Source organism: Acanthopagrus latus, chromosome 5 (assembly GCF_904848185.1).
Source record: "Acanthopagrus latus isolate v.2019 chromosome 5, fAcaLat1.1, whole genome shotgun sequence".
Classification (NCBI taxonomy): Eukaryota; Metazoa; Chordata; class Actinopteri; order Spariformes; family Sparidae; genus Acanthopagrus; species Acanthopagrus latus.
The window spans coordinates 24368151-24391775 of record NC_051043.1 but is presented as its reverse complement, the minus strand read 5'-3'; the positions used below and the strand labels follow the sequence as shown (position 1 = coordinate 24391775).

General features: G+C 39.2%; 1 protein-coding gene and 1 long non-coding RNA gene across 3 annotated transcripts; one reads left to right on the top strand and one right to left on the bottom strand.

Moving 5' to 3' along the window:
• Positions 1-43: 43 nt before the first annotated feature.
• On the bottom strand, positions 44-9249 carry mier3b (mesoderm induction early response 1, family member 3 b). Of its 2 annotated transcripts, none has more exons than XM_037098336.1 (13): positions 9132-9249; positions 8257-8281; positions 7787-7932; positions 7130-7252; positions 6918-7041; positions 5739-5812; positions 5532-5604; positions 5264-5412; positions 4972-5053; positions 3659-3753; positions 3415-3542; positions 3159-3313; positions 44-3019 (listed from the first exon to the last, which is right to left on the bottom strand). In XM_037098336.1, exons 1-13 carry the CDS (start codon positions 9138-9140, stop codon positions 2544-2546), a joined length of 1659 nt encoding a protein of 552 aa, XP_036954231.1. In that variant the 5' UTR covers positions 9141-9249; the 3' UTR covers positions 44-2543. The 2 variants fall into 2 exon arrangements, with proteins under 2 accessions (XP_036954231.1, XP_036954232.1); XM_037098337.1 differs by lacking the exon at positions 9132-9249 and adding an exon at positions 8463-9104.
• A 1047-nt stretch (positions 9250-10296) lies between these two features.
• On the top strand, positions 10297-11967 carry LOC119019994. The gene is made up of 3 exons (XR_005075204.1): positions 10297-10920; positions 11309-11375; positions 11818-11967. It is a non-coding gene; the product is annotated as an uncharacterized LOC119019994 (long non-coding RNA).
• Positions 11968-23625: the final 11658 nt, after the last annotated feature.

The window sequence follows — 23625 nt, the reverse complement described above, 5'->3', positions numbered from 1 at the left end:
TTTTTCTTTGTCAAAACCACAACTGCTATAATTTTTTTTTTCCTTTTTAAAACTTCAAAACACAATACAAAATATAAAATAAATTTGCTTAGTGCTTGCTTGCACACACAAGTCTCATACCATGAGATATCAATAAAATATCACATTTTCGAGAGTTCACAGAGTGGTGAAAAAAAACCTACTTCTACTACTTAATGGCCTTTACATTCTGACAGTTTTTCTGAGTCTTTGTACAAACCACAGGTGAAATAAATATCACTGCACTGCTAAAGCTAGAAGAGCTCGGAGGACCTACTGCATTATGCACATTGCATTAAAAGAGAAACTAGCTCTCCACATACTTAGAGCAGCAGCCATCCCTTTACCATCGAGACAAATATAGACAACGACATGGAAAAAAGGTTTGTTTTTTTTTTCGAGGAAAGAAAGATGAGTGTCTTTTACACATGGCTGCAAGTTTTGAATGCAAATCTGCAACACTGAGTCATATCAATACGTCTTTAGGTAAAACCGTTTTCAGTGGTACACTTGAGAAAATGGACACAGCTGGCATGCGTGGTTTCAGCTGGGTCCTGTGGGGCGGGGAGGGGGTTCTGGGTATCATGACTTTTCCAAAGAGAGAAAAAACAAAAATAAAAATTCAAACACCAAGTCAACTGGTAAAATGCAAAACCCAAAATATCTGTACATATCTACAAATTATTGCCTTTTTGACAAGGAATCAAATTAAAACCTTTGTATTAACACAGATTCACAAGTGTAAGAGGTCAGTTAATAGACTTTTTAAAGGCTATTTGCTAATTATTTACATGAAACGCAAAGTGAGTATCTTCTGACGCTGGGCTTAGAACTGAATTACTTAAAAAACAAACAAAAAAAAAACTTAATGATGGTCTATATGCATGGATCCTGTCTGTACACACATGGTGCATAACAAGAATTATGGACATAACAAACATGTTGTACCCCTGAAACAAACTAATTATTCATAGCACAATGCATAGATAAATTAAGTAAACACTACTACTGCATCCAATCAACTGACAATGACCTGCTAAACATTTTACAATTCACAATTAAATGGACTTCAGTCAAGAGAGGAAAGCTCCATTTCTGCTACTACACTCCAAGAAATTGTCAACCAGATTATAGAAGGCATTCTCTCTAGTCAGTACAGGTTAGGCAGAGGTTAAATACAAACACAGAGTGGCTTTAAATAAAGAGATAATACTGCTAGCAGGTTTAACCCAAGCTTGCGAAGTGGTCTGAAATGGCATTACTTAATTTAGGAGCATATCTGAACATTAATTGTCTTTTTTTTACTACAACTAAAAGGACGAATACCGCTAAGCTTGTCTTATAGTAGCATGAATGAAAGCATTAGTTTCAAGGATAAAACAAAATCTCACAACAGGTAAACATATATGCAATAAATACAAACTTTACGGTGCCAGATGATGTCTACATTTATCAACCATTTAACCAATATCTTTGCATTGCAATATTGCTGTTATGGTTCTCTTGTCTCACTGATACCCTCTACGAGAGAAGCAGGATTAAAATTTTAAAAAAAAATCAAAAAAATCCACCTGTAAAACAAGGTGACTCCCATTATGTTACTCTACAAAAGGTGTTCGTAGTCACCCGTTTAAAAAATCCAATAGAAAAACTATGAATCGAGGACTATAATTTGGGACCGACTTAAAATGAAGTGTTGCAAACATTCCCATGTTCCAGTTTGGCAACTTTGAACAGTTGAAAAGTAAACGAGCAGGCAAACTACAGACAAGCTTCCACAGGAGAAAACATTTTATCTTTAAATAAACCAAGCTGGAAGGCCTTAGCAACTGAGGCCAAGACACTTCCTGGTCTCCAAGCTAAATTACGTGCTAGTGTTGCTCTTCATACAATGTCTAGCCGGGTTTATTTGGGGGCAAATAAAACCCGTTTGCACCGGCCTGTTTACTAAAAAAGTACCTGTAAACCAAACACTAATTAAAAACAATGGGAAAAAAAGTACCACTTCAAGCAACAAAGACCAGCAGCTAAATACTAACACTAGAGGCAGAAAACTAAGCCATTTTTGGCAGCTGGAAAGAATGGCAGGTTAACTTAATGTAGCTCTGAAGATGTTGTGTGTTGATGTGAGGGAGGAAGATACACAACTCTCCTACTGCAGCCTCTGGGCCCCACTGTACATGGACGTTATACATCTCAAGACCGCAAAACAAAAATAAAATAAATGGCTATATAAACTCTTGACAGAAATCAAGATTTTAGTTCTATATGATAGACATCACTGATGTCATATTACACAAAAAATGAAAACAAAAGTGTAATATATATATATATATATATATATATATATATATATATATATATATATATATATATATATATATATATATATATATATATATATATATATATATATATATATATATAATTTAAACAAATCAGATTCTCCAGTGAGGTCAGTCTTATGTACACGCTGGATAAGGGATTTTTCAAAAGGGAGAAACAAGGGGAGAAGACGACGAAGATCACTCTGACTGAAGTGCCGCAGTGTGCTGTGTGTGGTGCCGTGCATGTGCTCCCAGAAACCCGTTGGGCTCGTTGCTGCCGGCCAAGCTCCCAAAGTCTGTGACGGACACCGCCATTTTGGCGCCAGTAATTCGGTGGTGATGCGCCGCTGTCCGTCGCGCTTCAAAGTCCACGCCGAGGTTACCCACAGACACGTCATTGATAAAGGAGTCGGGCAGGGCCATCTTGAGTCTCTTGGAGGGCCGCTCACAGTCCTTGTTGACGCACACTCCTCCTAGCTGGCCCAGGTCAGAGTGGTAGAAGCCGGCGTCGAGCATGTTGAGGCAGTCGGGGTCCGCGCCGTTAGAAGGGAACCCAAGGGATTCGTCGTGGTTCAGGGACCCACGATGGAGACTGTCCAGTGGAGGAAAGCTGTAGGAGTCCAGGCAACTAACCTCTGCAGGGCTGCACACTGTGGCTACACTGTTACTCAAAGCTGCAGGGAAACAGGACACACAACCAACATTGAATGATTTGATAAAAATGATGTGACATTAATAAATGCTTCAGATCTTTACTGCAATAACTTGTTGTGTGTTTCTTATTTTGACATTATTCCACATCCCATTACTGACCTGTGAGGTCGCTGGCAGTGATAGAGTTGAGCAGGCTGAGCTGTTGGTCGGCGGTGGTTTCCAGCCGTCCTCCTCCGCCTGCTCCCGAACACACAGAGGAGGAACTGTCCACTGCCAGTCCTTCTGCTTCATCCACCAGCCTGTCCATCAGGTCACTGGATACAAACAAACATGTTCAACATTCCCTCTAAATGATGATTTTCTTTTCAGAGCTCACTGTATTAAACATAAAGCACAATCTTCTCCTGACACTTACGTTACACCGGGATAGCTGCTATACTTTTTCTTCCCAAACCGATTCTGCTGTACAAAAAAGTCGAAGCGCTCCGACTTTTTCCACATGTAGTAAAACGCCACACATTCTGCTACTGTTCGTGTTGTCACCTGAAGGGGGGGGGGGGGGAGAATACGAAGAGTGAGAACATTTCATAGCTAAATACGTGTTGTTCTTTGTGCTTGTGTTGAAACTAAATCTCGTCCACTCATGATATGAGACTTACTTTGTGTTTCTGTATAAGGTGAAAATTCTTGTCATACATCTGTAGTGCGTGTTCAAAGTTCTTGCATTCCTCTTCTGACCACGGAGGTGATTTTCCTGAAATAAAACCAGAAATACATCAATATATTGTTGGTGCGAGATAAAGCAATCCATGTGTAAACAAAAGGTTAGAGCCATCAGGTTTCAAGACTGAATGTGTGTCAAACTTGTCATTTTTTGCCATGACCTTGTCATGATGTGCTGATTACAATCAATTGTGAGGTCACTATTATTATTTTTTTTTTAAAGGATTGTGTATAAAAGGTGGGTCCCACACTCACAAATGGGTGACAAAAACACATTATACCACAACACGTGTCTATATTGTTATTATACTGTTTCTGTACGAAATGGATTTTAATTGCCACATGAAACTCACGCACATGCAAATAAGTGAGCTCAGTCTTCCATGTTAAAAAGTGCATATTTGCATGATATGAAAAGGTCAGCAAAAATAAGGAACGCTTTGCGGGCGAAAACAGTGATTCAACGTGGGCTCAGTGTTAAAAACTCAAATGCTGAAAAGCACACAGTTTACGTCAGAGGCAGGACAGAAATCTCTCACCACATCAAAAGTGGAACATGACAAAGAATGAAAAATGAGAATATGCGTGGGATTGTTATGAAAAGGATGGAATTGACTTACAATTGGGCGGGATACTCATATTGCTGTTAAAAATTATCTTATTCAGGGATATAAATTAGGTATAAATTATCTAAAATGTAAAACAGGAATACATGTTACACTGTATTACTAAATTATACTGGTGTCATAATGGACATTTAACACCATTGCTAAGTTTTAAGAACCCTTTCTAAATGTTTTTACTTGTACTTACTCCAGTAGATAATCTAGTGTGAAAAAAAATGTTCTTCATTAAGAAGGTGTAAAAAAAAAAAAAAAAAACAACCAAAAAGGTGATCTGACCCCCCTTATCTACCCACTTGTTTGTAAGTAACAAGTCTTGAATACAAATAGGTGGATTGGCATAGTGGTTGCTGTGGTCATGGTCGTGATGTGCCTGCCCAGTACAATGTTGACTGTCAAACTAGAGCAGATCACCAAGTTTTAAAGCGCTTCAGAGAAAACTTTTCAGCAGCTGCTCATGGGTTTCTCAGAACATTTGAAAGTGCCACAGCACCTTTGAAAATGCCCAGCTAGCTGTATCATGTTGATTATCATTTGAGCTAAATGCAACAGTTACCTTCAACAGAATAAGATTCTTAAGATTTGTTTTGGGTTGGCTGGCAGCCTGCAATGTTTCTTTTGCTTACCTTTTGAGGACTTTACACGGCTGCAATGTCTTTCTAGTGCTTCACGAGTGTTGTAGTTACACTTGACGAGCTCATTTAAAGCCTATGTGGAAAAAATGAAGTGGTCAAAACAGGAACATTAAGCAAATGATACCCATGCACCATAGAAACAAATTACCTCAAGTATTGAAAGCATTATTGCTATAGGACACAGAGAATGAGATTCAATTCAAAGTAATGCCGACTGCATGTCACACATACAGTGTTCACTGTGTCACAACATGAAAGGACTGAACATTAAGACGTGACTGACCTGTTCATTGTCTCGAACGTGCATCCCTGGTTTGTCACATCCTGTCTTTTCATCTGTTGTCCGTGACAACACGTCGCACAGGAAACTCCTAACCTTGTTCTCTGACAATGTACCTGGGCTCCATAATAACTCGTCTTCATCTTCATAAGCTGCATCAGAAAGTAAATCAAGTAAAATTAGTCACCTGGTGTATATGATCTCATCTCTATTATAGCATTAGAATCACTGTAAGCCATCCCATTAACCAACATGTCAAAAAAATAGTCACCTTTCTCCCCATCTTTGTAGTGACAGAGGCAAGAAGGAACATCTGCTTGGTACTCTGTTCCCACCATTATTTCCTACGATGGAAATCAAACAAAAGTCAATAAAAACAGAATGTTTAACAAAACACTTTATAACACGATATTCAACTTATAACATTAAGTAAACTTCTTCTCTTAAAACGTGTCCCGAAATTAAATGTGCCGTTTACCTTCCTGGAATCCTCTGGGCTTGGGCCATCTTCATCACACTCTGACTCTTTGTCACCATCAGAGATGGCGTTGGCTGATGGAATTTAAAAAAAAAAAAAAAAAAAAAAAAAAGACAATGAAATACTTTGCCACGGACTGAATTCCAGTGGCACCTCATTAGTGCTGACGCCCATTACTTTACCAACCAAACCAGTCTTGGTATTATAATACGCAATTAAAATGCCCACTACAAACTCAATACTTTATGTCACCTGCATGTTTTGGAAAGCTTTTGAACAGAACTAGTTCAAAAATACGCCATTATTGACAAATGTCACAGTGCAACAATTTTTATAATTAATTATTAGCATGAGTATCCAGCAAAACGCCAAAGATTCATGTAAGGTTTTAAATCATTGCTGATTTAATATCTGATCCGCTATATAAATGGAAGTCCATTTAGCATTTTACTATCTGGGACAGACTGTTGGTCTAACAAAATAATTAATTTAAAACATCACACTGGGTTCCAGGAACTTCTGAACATTTTCTCTGTTATTTGCCATTTTAAACACTAGATGATAATCAAATAATAATGAACAGACTTATTAATAATGAAAAGAATCAGTTGCGCCTTTAGCCTAATGTAGTACTCTGTGCTTGACCTTAAGGAAAAGCACTGATTTTTTCAGCAAAAAAAAGTGTATGTTTGAATTTGGTTCAATTATTTCTGCATGACTTGTAGAGCAATGAGTTAACTGAACGGAAAATAACTGACAACTTGTTTTAGAAAAGTAATTTTCACATAAAACTGCTAAACATTCACTCCTCTGAATGCCTGAATTGTAAGGATTTGCTGTAATTACTCTCATGTGAAATTGAAGTGAACTGACAGTCTCAAAGTTTTGGACATTTTCGTTTGGCAAAACAAGACACCAAATGTCAAAGTGAGCTTTAGGAAATTAGGCTTTAGGAAAGTTTACTATATTTGGACATTTGATATACCAAACAATTAACTGATTAATGAAGAAAATAAGCAGGAGATTAGATAGTTATAAAAACAGTTGCTGATGTTTTGATTCTGGTGGTTTATTTGTATTAACACGCGCATGATACTATATCACATTACATGACCAAATCAATACATCCACTGCAATACTCAAGACATTATGTTCAATTATATTTTACATCACACTTACATCGAAGTGTTCTTGGGAAGAAATCCGTCGCCTCATGCGAGGTTACAGAGGGGGTCAGATCATCAGCTGACGACTGGGTTTCCTCCTCATAGTCCCCAGACAACAGGTCTTTAGCTATTTCCTCCTGAGGAGAAAGAACAACATTCATTGTATACTGAAGCCCAATCTTTCAATGGGCTAAATAACATCACCACATAAGAGTCATTATTTACCTTGTCCAGCGTCATGTCTGGCAGCTCATCAGTCAGGTCTCCAGAGGAGCTGTCTATACTGGAGCCTGCTGAGGCTTCGTAGCGATAGATGGCCAAAAGTTCCTCCAAAGGCATGTTCCCCTCCTGGATGAAAAAAAGAGGAAGGTTAAACTCGGCAAACCATAAATTTAGTACAACCACTGTTATATTTTCTGCGTCATCCAAATTACAATAAAATTTTAAAAACTGACAACCCTTATGCTTTTGACCCAATTGTACATCTTCATGCATAACGTTGTTTTTTTAGTCAAAAAAAGTTTAAAGCCAATTAGTGGCTAATGATTTATCGTCACCAAGAGATAATTTATGGATGAACTTTACAGAGTAAACAGTAGACGGACTTGACTTTAGCATTCGCTGCTATAAAAAGAGATGGCTTCCCCATATGATTATATAGGTCACACTAGTAACTGTCAGCTTTTTTTCCCCAGGTGACAGCAAAGTGTCAGCACTTGCAGCCTAACTGCATCTAGGAGACCGTCTCCCTGGATTTTCATTATAAATGATACAAATCTTGCACATGCATAAATGCAAATTCAATTATTTAAAATCATTGTTTTTTGGTGATTTTTTTTTGTTGGCATTTTAATTTGGCATTTTGTACCGTTGTTAATTTACCTTTTCCAGATCTGCAAGCTCAGAGCGGAAATTCCTCCCTCCCTCCAAAGACTCTTCCTCCTCCAGGGTCCTCTCGTCGTCATACTCGTGAACTAACATCTCTGCTGTTGGGTCAAAGTCATGGTCCTCTGACGACAAAGAGCCAACTGAATGAGGAGAAGAAGAAGAATCATCATCAATATTTACGTTTATGGCACAATTAAGCTTTTTTTTTTAAACTCTGAAAATCAAAGATTTGCATTTTTTGAGAAGGAGCATGTAAACAGTTATCATTTTGAAATTAAAAATAAACAGTACATTTTGGCCATTTCAAAGCCCCTTTTCTCTGATAAAGTATACAATAAAACATATAATGTTATCTTCACAGTTCTCTTATACAAAATAATTTCACAAAAAAATGCAGATAAACGTAAATACTAAATAATAAAACTGAGAGGAAACTACTATATTTCAGGGAGATGTTTTCTTACCTGGACTTGAACTCCCTAGGGAAGCCTGCAAAAGAATAAAAGCAGAGCATAAATAAAAACAACAGCTGAAACATGGATTAAAGTGCAACACCGGCGCTTCATCTATACATGTTCTATCAAGCCGAGTGAAAGTAAATGCATTCACAGTTCGTGTTTACGCCACCGTTAACAAGAAAAACTGCATTTACCGCTAACCCTAACGTTACCTGGAATAGGTGGCTAATTCAACGTTAGCCGCAGTTGGACGCCGCACACTGAGGACTGTTTTGAGCAAAAGTGTAGCTCTACAACCACATAATTAAAATGATACCTTTCGTAAGAGACGGTCGAAGTAAAATAAAAGTATAAACGGAGGGCGACAAGACGATTTACGCAGTGTCGGCTTCTGTAACAGTAAAGCTAGCCAGCAAGCTAACCCCCCCAAAGCCTGATGTTAACGTTATGCACCGAAAAATGTAAACACTAATTCTGTTTGCGCGGCACTGCAATCGACAGAGTTAAATGGCCTATACCGTATAGCTGTCGGCAATTTTTCCCGAACGAGAAAAACAAATTACCATTCATAACACACGCGATACAATCTGTTATTTCCTTTAACCAACAAGCTAACGTTAAATTTACGTATCAATTTACACAGCCGCTACACCGAAGCAGCTGAGAGAGCGAAGGCGCAGCGGCCTTGTAGTGAAGGATCAGTCCAGACATTCAAGCATATTTTAGAGGAATAACAATGACAATTATGACACGAAACACGCTATACAGAAGGCAAAAACCATCGTCGCCCCAATCGATAGCGTGGAAATGAAAAATAAAGCACACAAAATTTAAAAATATCGATTTAAGATCGATTGCTTCTCCCCTGTTTTCCCTCTTACCTCCGCCATATTGGTACCTTTAGCTAATGGGCTCGATCTAGCGCAGTACCCGGATCAGCGCTCTGAGCCAATCAGCGATCCAGGTGACCGTTGTAGTCGTGACGCCGTTTCAAACCAACCGCTGGCCAGACTAACGGGAATAATTTACACACGGTGAATGTAAATGGAAGCATGATAAATACAAACATGGATAGAAATACAAAACACCCACGAATTACCGAATATTTATTAATAACTCGTCGTTTATGGCGTTGGTAGCTTACACAATTACATTTTTTTTTTACCAGAACATTCCCAGAGCGTTCTCGGAACATCCCAGCTGATTTCCTGGTCTCCTCAGTACCGTTTTACACAGATGTGGCGTTTCTACAGCTCTGTTTTTAGTTTATTTAACATTTGTCTCACTAAATATCTCCCTAACTTCACTTTGATATGTGGTCGCCTTTAAATGAAATTAGCGAGACTTTTATTTATATTTATTGTTGTTTATTTGTGCTGGCTGTTGCTTTTAAGATGTTATAATGAGATGAGATGTTATAATGAGACTAAGCTGATGACTGTGAGTGTCTTTTAAGAAAAGTAGGCTTATTGAAGTTAGATTGGTAGGCTCCACATGTACACCCACAAGCCCTGTTTGTTTGTTTTTTATTGTTTAGTGGTGTTTCAGTAACGTTTTTAATATCAAATTGCATTTTCCTGCCTGTTCTCTGATAGTCTACTTCATATTGATTTATTCTTACCTGACACTAATCAAAAAAATAGATCTCAAATGTCAAATAGTTTCAACACCATGACCCGTTTGTTATTATTGTCAGTATTATTATTTCATTTTGCTCAGGCAACACTTATTTTTGTTTTAATAAAATTTCACCACTTTCATTTAGACAGTGGTTGGTCTAAATTTCAAACCAGTTCTGGTTTCAAACACTGAATAAACTAGTGGTTTGATGACTGGCCCTGTAAAACAAATATGTTTAATTCTGTTGAAAGCTTTTGAAGATTTTTTTTTTTTTTTTTTGTGAAAAGTGAAAAGTTCTTGACTTACTGAATAATCTCTGCCTGTGGCCTAAGCAAAATTTTATCCATCATATTACAGGTAAGTAGGCCTACTCATGACATATCTCATACTCATAATACTTAATGTAAAGCAAAATTAACAATAATAATAACAAAAAAAAACATCTAACTATCTCTTCAAAGCAAGTTTTGGACATACCACACAATTGCTTAGACTAGGTAGACTTGCTATGAACAATAATCGTTTTTTAGAAATATGTTTGAAATGTGTTGTACAGACCAGCAGAGGGCAAAAGTACCCTTTGAAAGTGTTGCTGCCTCACTCACACAACTTTATATTTCCCTCCTCTTCCCTGCCCTTCCTGTTTTGGCTATGATGACTGTGAAACCCCATGATATTTTTAATCATACAATAAAATGCAAAATCAGATCAGCTGTTGGGATGGAGGAGTAAAGGTGACATGGTGGACTTCACTCCAAATGGACAATTTTGCAAATGTATCTTGTACATTTTGAACATCAGGCTCTTGGCATAGTTATTTTGTGGACAGAAGAAGCTAAAGACACTTAAAGATTTCTACTCCTTCAAGGTGACTCCTGCACCAGCTGCTGCTGGTGGGGGATCTGCATTTGTTTGTGCACAAGACTCAAATGATGAAATGCTTCCCGGCTCATCCAGAAGCAGGACGGGAGGTGGGCATCCTTCCTGCAGCATAACAGAAAGTTGTTTTTTGCCAGACATGGGACTCAAGTCAGTTACTCCGTGTCTTAAGTAAGTCAGACTCCAGTCTTACCTGCAGTATCCAACCTTATAAACATATGAGACAAGGTATGAGTATCTGTCAAATAATTATATTATTGACCAATATATCCAACCTGTTGAATTTGTTTACTGAGATTCAGTGAAATAGATATAATCAAACAGCATTTTTTATAAAAGCTTTCTTAATTTCTTCTAGATTGAAAAAATACCCCCTTCCCACCTCTTTTTAAGTGTAAAACACTGAAATCCAAACAAAAACTAAAAACCTGAAAACATGAATTTAACACAGACAAGATTTATGTCTCCTCATGTCTCAAATCAAGTCACAAGTCTTTCATTTACAAGTCAAAGTCAAATCTCAACTAATTTATTTTCTGTTTTCTGTATTTTCTGTCAGGTTGCAAGTCATTAAAACAGTGATCTGAGTCCTCCCAAATCAACAGAGTTGTACGTGTGACAGACAGGTGAAGGCTGTTTTTGTATAAAGAGCATCACTCTGGTTTGTCTTTTTAAAAAAAAGGGAGTATACACATGCATCTACATACGCTGTTCGTCCACTTTGATTTTGCAGATTGTGTCTGTTAACTAAAAACTTCATGCTCACCCTTTTAATACACGTCCTCAATCAACTACACCAGTGCATATATTAACATGCATGCATAAACATTAGTGGTGAATCTGTAATCGTTCTTGCATAAGCATGAAGACAGAATGCATAACTGTCAGCCGCACTGACTCATGGCTTGCAAGTGGTGAATGTGAAGCTCTTCAGTTTAACTAAAGCAAAGAGTCACAGGCTGTTGTTTATATACCGGTCACATTTAATTTGTTACTGGCTGTTTTTTTGTTTTTGTTTTTTTTTTTCTTCTCTCGTCGCATGTAAACACTTCTGTCTTTGGAAAACAGAGTCCCCCATATTGCGTAGGAGGTGAAACGTGGGCTTTGACTGGAGGAGTCTACAAACAAATGAGTCACCGTGTTGAGACAGTTGAGGAGCACATCCTTCTGCAGGCCACATCTGTTGACCTCTTCACTGAGCCAAGCTGGACCATAAGAAAGAGCCACTGAAGTGGCTAAAGTCTCTTAAACGTGCATTTTGTCATTTAGGGAAGATGTTTTAATCAGAGGAGAAAAAGATCTTTGTTGTCTATTGTTTTTATGCCTAAACAAGCGAAATAAACGAACTCTTCTTGTTTTCATGACTTAATAAACTGAATAAACAAACTGACCTTAAAGGACAAAACAATTTCATCCTGTTTATATGTGGTGGACCCTGCCACAATTCTAGCTTCAAACAGTGTTTTGGGTCCCTTTTTATCCTCTGAGAACAGCTTGTTTATTCAGTTATGGAGAAAATAGATATTTGAATTATTACTACATTATAACTGTAAATGAAAAGAAAGAAAAATATTGGTTCTTCTTCCTCTTCTTCTGCTTCTGCTTCTTCTTCTTCTTCAATCACTCCTATTAAGTGGCGGTTGTGGTGCGCTTTCACAGTTTGTGTGTCCTCGTGCACATATTAAAGCAGTAAAAGCCCTAGTCATCTGTCTCACATCCCTCTTTTCTTCTGGGATAATTTATGATTATTAGAACCATTTGAAAGCCCATTTGAAGCCTGCTGTCCGAGAACAATGTAGTCCGGAAGACGTGGGTTCCTCACCCAATGAGTGAAACTGTCAGGTCAACAAGTTATCCTGTGACGTAGTTTACGGAGAGATGTGTGACAAAGGGTCACCATCCATTGTTGCAGTGTGAAAAGGATGTAGCTCATTAACACTGGCCCACACCTACACCGGTTTTGTGATTGGCCGGCATCAAGCCCACTCAGCTGATGTGCGGTTAGAGCAACCGAGGCGCAGGAACCCCTTTGTAATAATAATTTTGTCTTCATAATTATCAATTATACCTCAGGCCAGATGACACATACGCCGCACACTTATTTTTAATTTGTTTGCTACGTCACTGGAGGGTTTTGAACCTAGTCAACTGCAACTCATAATTGTTGTGGATGGTGTCTGAACATGAATAAACCATTAATTAGCAGTGCATCCCTGCACATCCAAGATGATGAGTCACACCATCAGGAATACACTTGTTGAAATGCTCTTGTCCATATCAGGGTATGCCCGGCTTCATGCACACAAAGACTGGAAAATGATGTGAAACGGTGCCTGTGTGTCGTATAATGATTCAAGAAGTCTCATTTGTCATGTCATTATCCGTAACCGCTTATCCCTTTCCATGGGGTCACGGGGTGTTGCTGCTGGAGCCAATCCCAGCCTTGTCTCAGGGCGAGGGCAGGGTACTCCCTGGACAAGTTGCCAGCTCATCGCAGGGCCCTCACTGAGCAATGTAGGGTTCAGTATCTTGCTCAAAGACACTTCAACATGCAGCTCAGCCTTGCCCTGAGCCGGGATTTGAACTAGCGACCTTTCGATCACTAGTCGACCTGCTCTACCCGCTGAGCTACAGCCGCCCCGAAGTCTCATTTTATTTGCCAAATGTACATTTGTGCGACAGGCATTTAATGAAAAACTGTTTATACTGTGTATTTACAGTGATGTAACGTAACTAAGTACATTGACTTCGGTAGTGAGATTAAGCAAACTTTCAATTTTATGCTACTTTGGAGGGGAATATTGCACATTTCAATCTACTACATTTAACAATAACTTTACTGTTACATGTAACTTTGGAGATTGCAGCACATTTTAATATCAATTTATTCTATCAGCCGTCACAAATAAATCTGAGAAATGCTGAATATCAAAACCAATAGCTGGCACTAAGTTTGCAGTTTAAACACACATGTAAATATATTTTTACTTGTACTATTTATACTTAAATACATGTTTTATCAGATGCTATATTTGAACAAGAAATAGGATCTTTATTTTTACTCAAATATGACTTTTAGGTACCTTAACAACACTGTATTTACATGTATATGTAAATGTAATGTATGTTTTAATGAAGCACTTTTGTAAAAATTGGATAACTAAAGAGATTAAACCACAGCCATCGTATTTGTTTGGATTCCCTCCCTGCACTGAGCTGTTATGAAGTCAGTACCGTGGAATAATTCACCATGCACTTTACACGCACATCACATTTCTAAAGTGTACAAGCCACCAGGTGGCAATGTGTGACAGCTGTGGGTTCTTCATGACTCAGCGATAACATTTTCCATTTCCTCTGTGCTCTAAACACCACCCTCAGTCAGGCTGCAGCAGTGACCAGACCAACAACACACACACACACACACACACACACACACACACACACACACACACACACACACACACACACACTTATGTAAAACAACATGTGCAGTGACACAGATTCTTGGTGTGTGTGCAAGTTACAGTTACAGTTACCGCCTGTATCACTAAACAGTCGGCATCTGTGGAGCAAGTCATGTGGTGTCAACAAACCTCTCTGAAGGGCTTAGTCAGTTTGACGTACACCGATGAGTAACGTAAACGAGCTGTTGCACTTTCTGCAGTTTCCACGAAATCCTCTGAAATGGTGTGCACACATCAACACTTGTATTAAACGCCCGAGACGCATGTAAGCAATTGGCAGCTGTAAAGTAAACCCTGCTCCATCGCCCGTCCTTTCCCATGAGGGTAAACAAATCCAGTTTTTAGATTTACATCACAGAGGAGAAGAAACTAAGGCTGGCTGCTGTGGGGAAACGGGTGCACGACATGGGGAGCAATCATCTGTTAGTGAGCTCCCCTGTGATGCCAGTTACAGCACACACTTCAACAAAGGGGCATTTGAGCAGCAGTCTGAGAGGGAGGCCATGAATTGAATACGTAACAGTCATCACATTTACGTGTTTACTGATAGATATCCTAGAATCCCACCATGGTTAGCGTTGTATTATGGTGAGTTTCATAACATTGACACACTGCGATCCTTTCATAAAATGTGCCAGTATTGACCCTGAAGTCCGGTCTTCTTTTGTGTCCCTGAGTGTTAAGAGTTCTTTTTCTATTACAGCATTAAAGTGAGTCTGTGCTGCTGTACTTTACTTTAACATGACAACGTGTGTCTGTCTCTCTCAGATTTGAGGAGGTTTATTTCAGAGTGACGTTCAGCAGCCATTGCACCGTCGCCACAGCTCCTCCAGCTTTCAATAGCTCAGACTGCAAACTCAACTCAACTAACAGCCAATATGTGTCTCCAAAATATGCATAATGTTAAATAATAAAAAAAAAGGATTGCTAAGTTAAATCTTTAAAGGTTAATTGTCTGACTTTGCATACACCCACTCCCACCACAGGTTTTTCTGTCGTAACCGCAGGTAGGCTGTAAAAAAAAAATCATACAGGAATTGAACTGAATCTACTATACGGATCTTTTCTCATTATCGTAACCTAAATATTCACATTTTCTCCATTTAAAGTTAATTAAACGTAACATTTCTACTTATTAATTTGTTTATGAACGCGAGTTAGTCTAGCTTGAGGCCTTTTTACTTGAAACGGTGACTTAAATCAACGTATTAAAGAAACACAATGAGAAGATTAGCAGACTTCCCAGCATGAATTGTTTGAGGGTAAAATCTCTCCTGAGACTCTTCTTTCTTCATAGTCTGAAGAAAATATATGTTTTGGAAACTTACCGTGCATCTTTAATTGCCTGCATTTCGAGATAAGTCGGGGCTGTTTACTTTTACAAAAACGCAAACATAGTTAACCCCAATGAGGGTTTGTACCAAACTCCCTCGCACTTCTACTCTTTGAAAATATGACTTCATCTTTGTACCAATACCAATTTCAAGACTTTAAAATCAAAACAAAGAGCAAGGAGGGTTTTTCTCACTTGTTTTTGTGTTTTTGCATTGGGCTATTGCTGCAGCAGCTGCAGCTGAAGTGTAATTCTCCATAAAAAAGGATTCCATGGAAGTTAAACTGGTTTTCAATGTACTTTTAATAGCCAGTCTCTCTAAAATGTCTGTTCCCCGTGTGGTGCTGATTCTGCGAAGGACTTCAGGAAGCCTTTAGTGGGATTCAGGGACCGTGGTTTTCTCAAGCGCAGTAAAATGCGTCCTTCCTTTAATTCAGCTTGTAACCTTGCTAAACACTGTGACACATCTGTGAGGACTTGAACTGTTTGGGGAACTGATCTGGTTCCACATGGCGGGCATCGGTGCGCAGTTGGAAAGCAGCAGTGTGTCTGAAACACACAGAAGACACAGAAGAAAAGAGTGCTATGATTTCTTCCACAGGCTCCCTAAATGATTCAAAAAGTCATTTTCAAAATGAACGACTGTTCCCGTAGCTAGACTGCCAACTTTGCACACCACTGGGGTTGTTACAGGAACTGCACAATAATTTCTGCCACCAAACAAAATAATAACAAAAGATGTAGTTTGATGACTTTGTGAAATAGCGTGGAATCATGGGAGTTGTTATTCTTCACAGTTTCAAAGTGGGTCAGTCATGCTAGAGGCATATTTTACTTTATGTGTAGAAAAATAAAAAAATGTCCACTAACATGAAAGCAAGTGAGTGCTAATAGTAAGTGTCCATTGTTTATGTTCATTGTGATAATGCTGGGTGTTTTTTTCATACGTGAATAAGACGTGAGGGAGCTGGATATGTTTAGATGACCAGGCTGTGCTGCACTCACTGTACACAGCCTCTGAGCTGACAAACACGAATCTCCTCAGCGTCCACCCACCGCGACAATTTGCCTCTGTGGCAGCAACAGATTCAATCAGTGACCAACCGAGGAATGTTAGCACACACACACACACACACACACACACACACACACACACACACACACACACACACACACACACACACACACACACACACACACTCTAGAGCAGTAACTGCTGGGCTGGGTGGCCTTTAAGGACTTAAGTATGTTCACGACGGCTATTTTATTTCTTCATTGATTTATTAGACTAAAAAAAATCTTTTGGTTTGGAACATTTGGGATAATGTAAGCACACAACTCAACCAAGTGCTTAACGAGGTCACTGAAGACATTTTAATGCAGATTGTTACACATACCTTTAAGTGCTTGCTTTGAAATGTTGCCCTTTATCATTTGTTCTGTCATGTTCATTTTCTTTTTAGTATTTTATGTGGGCGGGATGTACTCTGAGGACACGTCGTGGAAGATATTACCAACAGATATTTTCAGTTTTCAATATAAGTGGGTCCATATTTCTGTTGTCTGAGCTGTGTGAGAGCATATGCACATTAAAGGATAGTATAGGGAGCTTATTGTGTGTATTATAAAGGGATCTATGTTGTTTCCATTTTACACATTCAGCCTGCAGGTCTTGCGTGTGCCTGTACTGAACTCACAATAAAAACCCTTAAGAGATCAGAGATGGTGTGAATATGATTATGGATCTTGTTAATGGCACCTTGCAGCTACATTCCTTTTATTAGCAGCCATGACAGCAGGTGATGTATTCACCTTGTTAGTCTGTGAGTGTGTCATCATTACAAAATGTGGTCCTGGAGACCGAGAAACACCAGAAAAGTGCTTTGGAGTATTTCTGCTTGGTATTTATATCTGTCTGTGGACAGATTTTTGTCAGAGGGAGACTGTTGCAACAATGCAGTTACACGATGCAGTCACAGGTGTGAGATCAAAATGATGACCAAGTTCAAAGATGGGTGAGCACAACAAGTGGGCCCAAAGTAGAGGTGCACCCCCTACACACATGTTCATGTTTTAGGAGACACCTATCGTAGCAAACTTCACTCGTTAGTGGTCTAGTCTCAGTCAACCACAGGAAATATATCTGATAGAATAGGTACACTTTATTCAGCATTAATAAACTGACAAACTGTAACAAGGTCAAGAGCTTATTCGTTGAAATCAGTTCAAAACGCACGCTATTACTGTGATGCAGCCAATTCGAGCTGGTGCACGAACTTCCCCAGTGTGTTGGGGGTCTGTAATCTCTCTTCAGGTGATGCTGGGGTCTGTGAGTTCGAGAGCATGCAATTACCAGCGGTCTGGGTATTAGCGGTGCTCCTTGTATCCACAGCCCCATGCTGAGCTCTGTATCACAGCACAGCAGAGTCCGCCTCTCTCACTGTCTGACTTAAAGTGACACGGACAAACAGATAGAAAGACACACACATAGCATGTGTCCGTCTGATCTAAAAACTAAACTAAACGCTTGACACACGTCTTTAAATCCATCCCACTACACTGTTTACCAGCACACAGCCAGCGACGGAAATGTTGTATGAATCCTGTAGTAAAAACTTGGCAGTTCAGACTGTACTGTGCTCATTTCTCTAAATGCTGGAACGCTGTGTGGCGAGAGCTCACTTCAAGGCGGAGTAACAGTGAGTGGGCACTGCAATTTCCTCTCTTTCTGTAGTCAGACGCAGTATCTGCTTGTGTAGGTGTTTGTATATATCAGTAACTTGCGTCATGCCGCATGCTCACATGTTTTATCTGAGACTACCTCTTTGAATGACTTGCTGGCAGCAGAAGTGGTGGAAATGCCCATATCTGTGGCGATGACAGAGTAAACGCTTGAACTGTGTGTTTGTGAAGAATTTCCAGCCCCCGAAAAATACAATTTGCATCTACCTGTCTCTCACAAACTGGTGCTGTTCTGCTGGTATGCGCTTAAAGACATCTTTATCCTCTAAATTATAAAAAAAAAAAAAAGAAAAGAAAAAAACTATCTAGCTTGTGGCACTAGCAATAGGCCTATATGATGTCACTCTCCCTACATGTCATGCTTCTTTCAAGAAGATGCATCTTCTTAGTTCATCACATTAAAGGCCAAGCGGAAGAGCCTGCGAGCACGTAGTCCTATCATTCAGAAGCACTTGACACCTGTGACACTTGTCAGAACCACTTATCTTGGCAGGAGTGGTGAAGGTCTTTATTTTTATCAGCTTAGACAGGATGTTCTCCTCTGAAGCTCCTTTGATTCGAGTATCGAGCAGAATTTATGCAAAGCGATGAGCAACGTACCAAATGTGAAGGATAGAGGAAACAGCTGTGTTGTTATGGATAAGAGGCTCCGCGTGACGAGACATGTGGGTGATGCGGTCTCCATGGTTACCGAGGGAGAGAGAACAGAAGATGTAGAGGCTGAAAACTTGGGAGATTCTCACTTCCTTGAGTACACATGAATTCAGATGTCACACATCCAACTCCCATTCCTGCAGAGATGTTCTTACAGTCGCCAAATTACAAAGGAGCGCTGTCGCTCTCTGCCACCCACGCACCGGCTCAGAATATGATAAAGAAAAAGAGACTAGGGTTTTTTTTTATAATCAGTTCATTCACTAGTAAAGCCATTAAAAATGAGACAATCATCTCTTGTTTAAGGACATTGTCAGCTGTCTAACAAGTTAAATGATTTGAATTATTTCCCGTCAGTCCAACGTATGAATAAGACTTTTGTCTTCACTGACCTCTTTCATTTCATCTTTGCTGACATTCAGATTCATCATAATGCAAAACCCAAACTTGTGGATATGAAAAAGGACCAAATTCAAACGACAGTGCACTCTTTTTAACACTTACACACTCAAAGCTGCAAAAGGGAAAGATGTATTATTAACAAAGGCGAAAATCATTATGTAATGTTAAAAACCTGCTCTGCTGTCTTTGCAGCTTTAAGGAGCTTTTTTTAACAGCTTTAATGTTTAGGTTCAGTCTCACAACTCTAATGAGGACTTTTTTTTTAAATTATCACCAAGGGACCATTCTGTACACAGTGTACAATAAAGGAGACTTCTCTCTTTTGCATGTAAATAACCATAAAACCCACCTGACAGCAAAGGTCTTTGAAAAGGTGAACTCAAAATGAACTCGCTAACAGCAATGTAATTTATTAGGTAGGACAAGTACGAGTCTCTTCATAAGATCCTAAGATTCATCTACATAGCAACATATTTGCTGGCCTGATTTAAGCCTCTAGAGAGGCAAAGTCCCGCCTCTTTTTTGTGTGACCCCTGAGAATTTATTCCGGAAACAATTTGTACAGTAATAATTGGGGAGAGACATATATGTTGTGATCAGATTTAACACATGATGTTTGTCATTCTAAAAGATGATCAAAAAAGTCACAGTTAAAATAAAAGAGTAAAATACCACTAAGTTTTGCGCGAAACCGCTCAGTTGGCTTCTTAATATACGTCACCAACTCCAACATGGCCGACAACTCAGGGAAGAAAAAGTCTTAAAAAAGGTGGCATTATAGAACTGCAGTTATGTTAAAGGACAGTTAGTCACTTACACGGCTGTTGTATTGGCCTGTTTATTCTGTTTCATGACAAACTTCAACTTTCTTCTTTTAAATTGACAAACATCCATATGTGTAATACATGGCACAAATGAAATGGGATCAGAAATTGATGTGTCTCTTTCAATTCACTAGCATACATGTTTTTTTTAAATAAGGTCCCATGGTGGTCTACCAGAAGGCTAGCTAGCTTTAGCTTCAGACAGAAATTCTGGCCCACATTCCGTGTTACAGGCTCTCTGATATCAGTGTTGGGAAAGTTAGTCACCAGTACTATTATCCTGCTGTTTTCAGCTGTTAAACCCACTTTTCTCAGACACAAATGGTGAAAACTGTGAGGTGTGTGGGAAGCTAAGACCCAGATATTGTTCCTCAGCAGTTGGTGGAGAGCAAAAAGAGTGAATATTGAACTTCCATTTGCACACAAACACAAAATCAAGATGAGTGCTGATGTTGCACCGTGTCTGCTGGATTTGTAAATACGTTTCCAAAAGCAGTTCTTCAAGGTAATAATTTGTCTTTGTTGTGTTCAGTTTCCTCAGAGCTGCTCCAGAACACTGTTTCATGCAGACTGAATCATGAAAGCATGGCGAAAACAACAAATTGCTCGGAAGTTAGAAAGCCGTCATTATCTATACAGTAAGCAGCACACTTTGTACATTTTAATTCCTTAAGTGCGTCACGTCATGCTTACTGTGGTGCTGCCCTTCGAGGAGAGAGGCTGCTGCGGTCAAAGAAGCATTACTCATCCAGGTGATGTATCATGAAGCTGAAATGATGCAGCTAATGCAAGTGAAGAGTAGCTAACCAAGGAGCGTAATTGCTCTTCTAATGAGGGTGAACTTGTTAAGTCCAGAAAGATTTACATGCTACTTCAGCAAACACAAATACTGGAATCCAGGGTAATCAAATGTTTTCATCAATTTGCTGTCCTATTCCATTAACGGTGTGTTCATGCATCGTGTGCTCTCATTCACAAACGCCGATCCTAATTTCTGTTCTTGATATACAGTCACGTCTGTCACGCAGAAAAGCAAACAATAAGCTTGTTGCCATAACTGTGCACAAAGTGAAAAAACGCATTTATGTGCATGCTGAATGTAACATTTCAAAGTCAGAATATCAGCACTATGACAAAACTGGATAATGATATAAATCGACTGTGATGTTCTCTAATGCTGCTTAAAAACAGCATAAAACTGATTTAGGATGGCGACATGGAAGAGAACATTAGCATCTAATTTTAGCGCGACAATTAGTTCTGGCTGAGTGTTACTTTTGATGTTCTGGCCATCTTAAGATTAGAGCATAAAAGCAGAGAAGACCTTTTTCTTAAAAATAAACTTGATGATGATCATCATTATTGTTCACTAAGACTAATAATGTCTTATGTTTCTGGCACTTGAAAGAATTGTCTTTGGCATTAAAGGAACCAGAAATAATTTCTCCTCTGCTATCATGACTCATTCCATTACATTCAACTTTCGAATCACACTTATCTATACCGAGGGGGGGCTGCCTTTCATCATTATCTCTTCTGAGCTGAATAGGAGGCCAGTTATGTAAAGGGAAAGTTCAGATGTATTCACAGGTGTGTGTCTGGAAGTAAAGCCGTCTGTGAACTGCGATAAGGGCATAGAAAAAAGTCTCTATAACTATTTCCTCACCTGGAAAATTGTATTCCCTCGGCTGAGACGGCGCAGCTATTTCATTATTTCACTCACAAAGATGTCCGATCGTGGGACGATTCTGCTGTGAACGTATCAATTTGATAGGTGACAGAATCTCTCAGCTTCCCTGTCAATCTTTACAAAAGACTTGGAAATTGTGTTTTAAAACTGGCAAAGAAAAGAGTGAGCAAATGTAAAAGGGAAGTTCTTTGCAGCACTCCCAGGACAATAGCTGTGAACATGTGTGAGAATATAACCAGTGGAGATTCTCTTAACTCTGGAGCCCAGGGGGCCGAACAAAAAGATAGAAAATGGTACTAAGATTCCAATTAAGATTCCATCTCCAACTAAGATCTACTATTTTTATAAAAAGCATTTTCTCTCAAAAATAAAACAGCATTTCATATCATAATCATTTAAAGGTGCAATATGTAACATGTATGAGAAGAACTAAGGGGCAACCTTTCACCAGTGTTAGCGCTAAATGCTGCCAGTAGCCACCATTAGATAGTTAGCTCAGTTAGCGATGTGAGCTTGGAGCACCAGGGAGGTGTGGGTGCTTACACCACTAGCACGGGAGCTTTGGACCGGCTGGCCAGTTTAGCATGCTAAGTTCAGTAGGCAACTCCTCAACATGATACTTCACATTCTGTTGATTATTTTAGTTAAATGTGGAATGTTTCTGACTAAAATTCTTACATATTTCACTTTTATATATCTTTTTTTATATATAAACATGGCGGTGGCTTGATTTGAACCTTATGATGGGCCAACTTTGGCCCACGGGCCCACTTTGGGCAGCTCTGCTACTGACTGCAGGGAGACTGAGAGAGAAAACAAAGAACCTGTCATAAAAAAATATATCCATCGTTAAAAAGTCAGCTTTTATAAGCAGCAACTCATTGATAACTCTCAGGAATGAGTGTTTGAAAGTTAGACACAATGTGCCCTCCCACTGTGTTTTTCTAATCCTGCCTTTATGACACTACTGCGTTATCAGGAGTCCGTAGGTGGTTGGGATGGAAAGGGAAAGAAAAAGTGTACGGAAATCTCTGGTGGAGTAGCATTTAGTGGGCATTATGTAAGTGCTCAGTTTTTAAGCTGTGCAGTAACTTGGCCTACTTATTTCCATTGTGCAAAAAATTCCTCTCGGCCCCCATCTCTTCCTCTGCTCCATCGCTAATGCAGCCCCTGGAAATAAAAATGATATACTTAAAATTAGGCACTCTTTCCCAGTTACCATTAATGTCTGTTATTTGAGTCGCAAGGCGCAGAAAGAGTGGCAGATAGGAAAAACAGCTCCTTATCCATCGTCCAAAGGACACATAACAGGCACAGAGCAGATTATTATATCTCTGGGAAGCTAAATATAGCACCCTGTGTAACATCCTGAAAACAAAGACGTAACTGTAAACTTCCATCCTCCGTGCTATTCTGATCGGTTTGGAAACGTGAGAATGCTCAGGACACAGGTCTTTGTTGGCAGAGAGCCCTTGAATTTTCTGTGACATAAAAAGTTGCTGTGGGAGGAGCGTTAGCCAATGTAGGCGATTGTTTTCTGTTGCTGTAATTAGATTTATTGCTTTTCTATGCATTGTTGTGCTTGAATATGCAGATACCTATGCTTCGCTTTAGACGGATATGTGCAGTTTATCTAACTAAACTATCACTATACTGTATATTTATTGTGTCTCAGGAGGAGCATCTGTTGCCATCAAATCTAAACATCAATTACCATACGCTGTCATTCATTGAACATATGGTGTGCTTTTTAAGCTAAAAGGA

Bases quoted from the DNA above. Each gene is read 5' to 3' on its own strand.
- mier3b (XM_037098336.1), bottom strand. The intron at 7,933-8,256 runs GTAAGAAAACAT...CTCCTCATTCAG, and splicing joins CCTAGGGAGTTCAAGTCCAG to TTGGCTCTTTGTCGTCAGAG. The intron at 3,314-3,414 runs GTAAGTGTCAGG...GTTTGTATCCAG, and splicing joins AGCAGCTATCCCGGTGTAAC to TGACCTGATGGACAGGCTGG.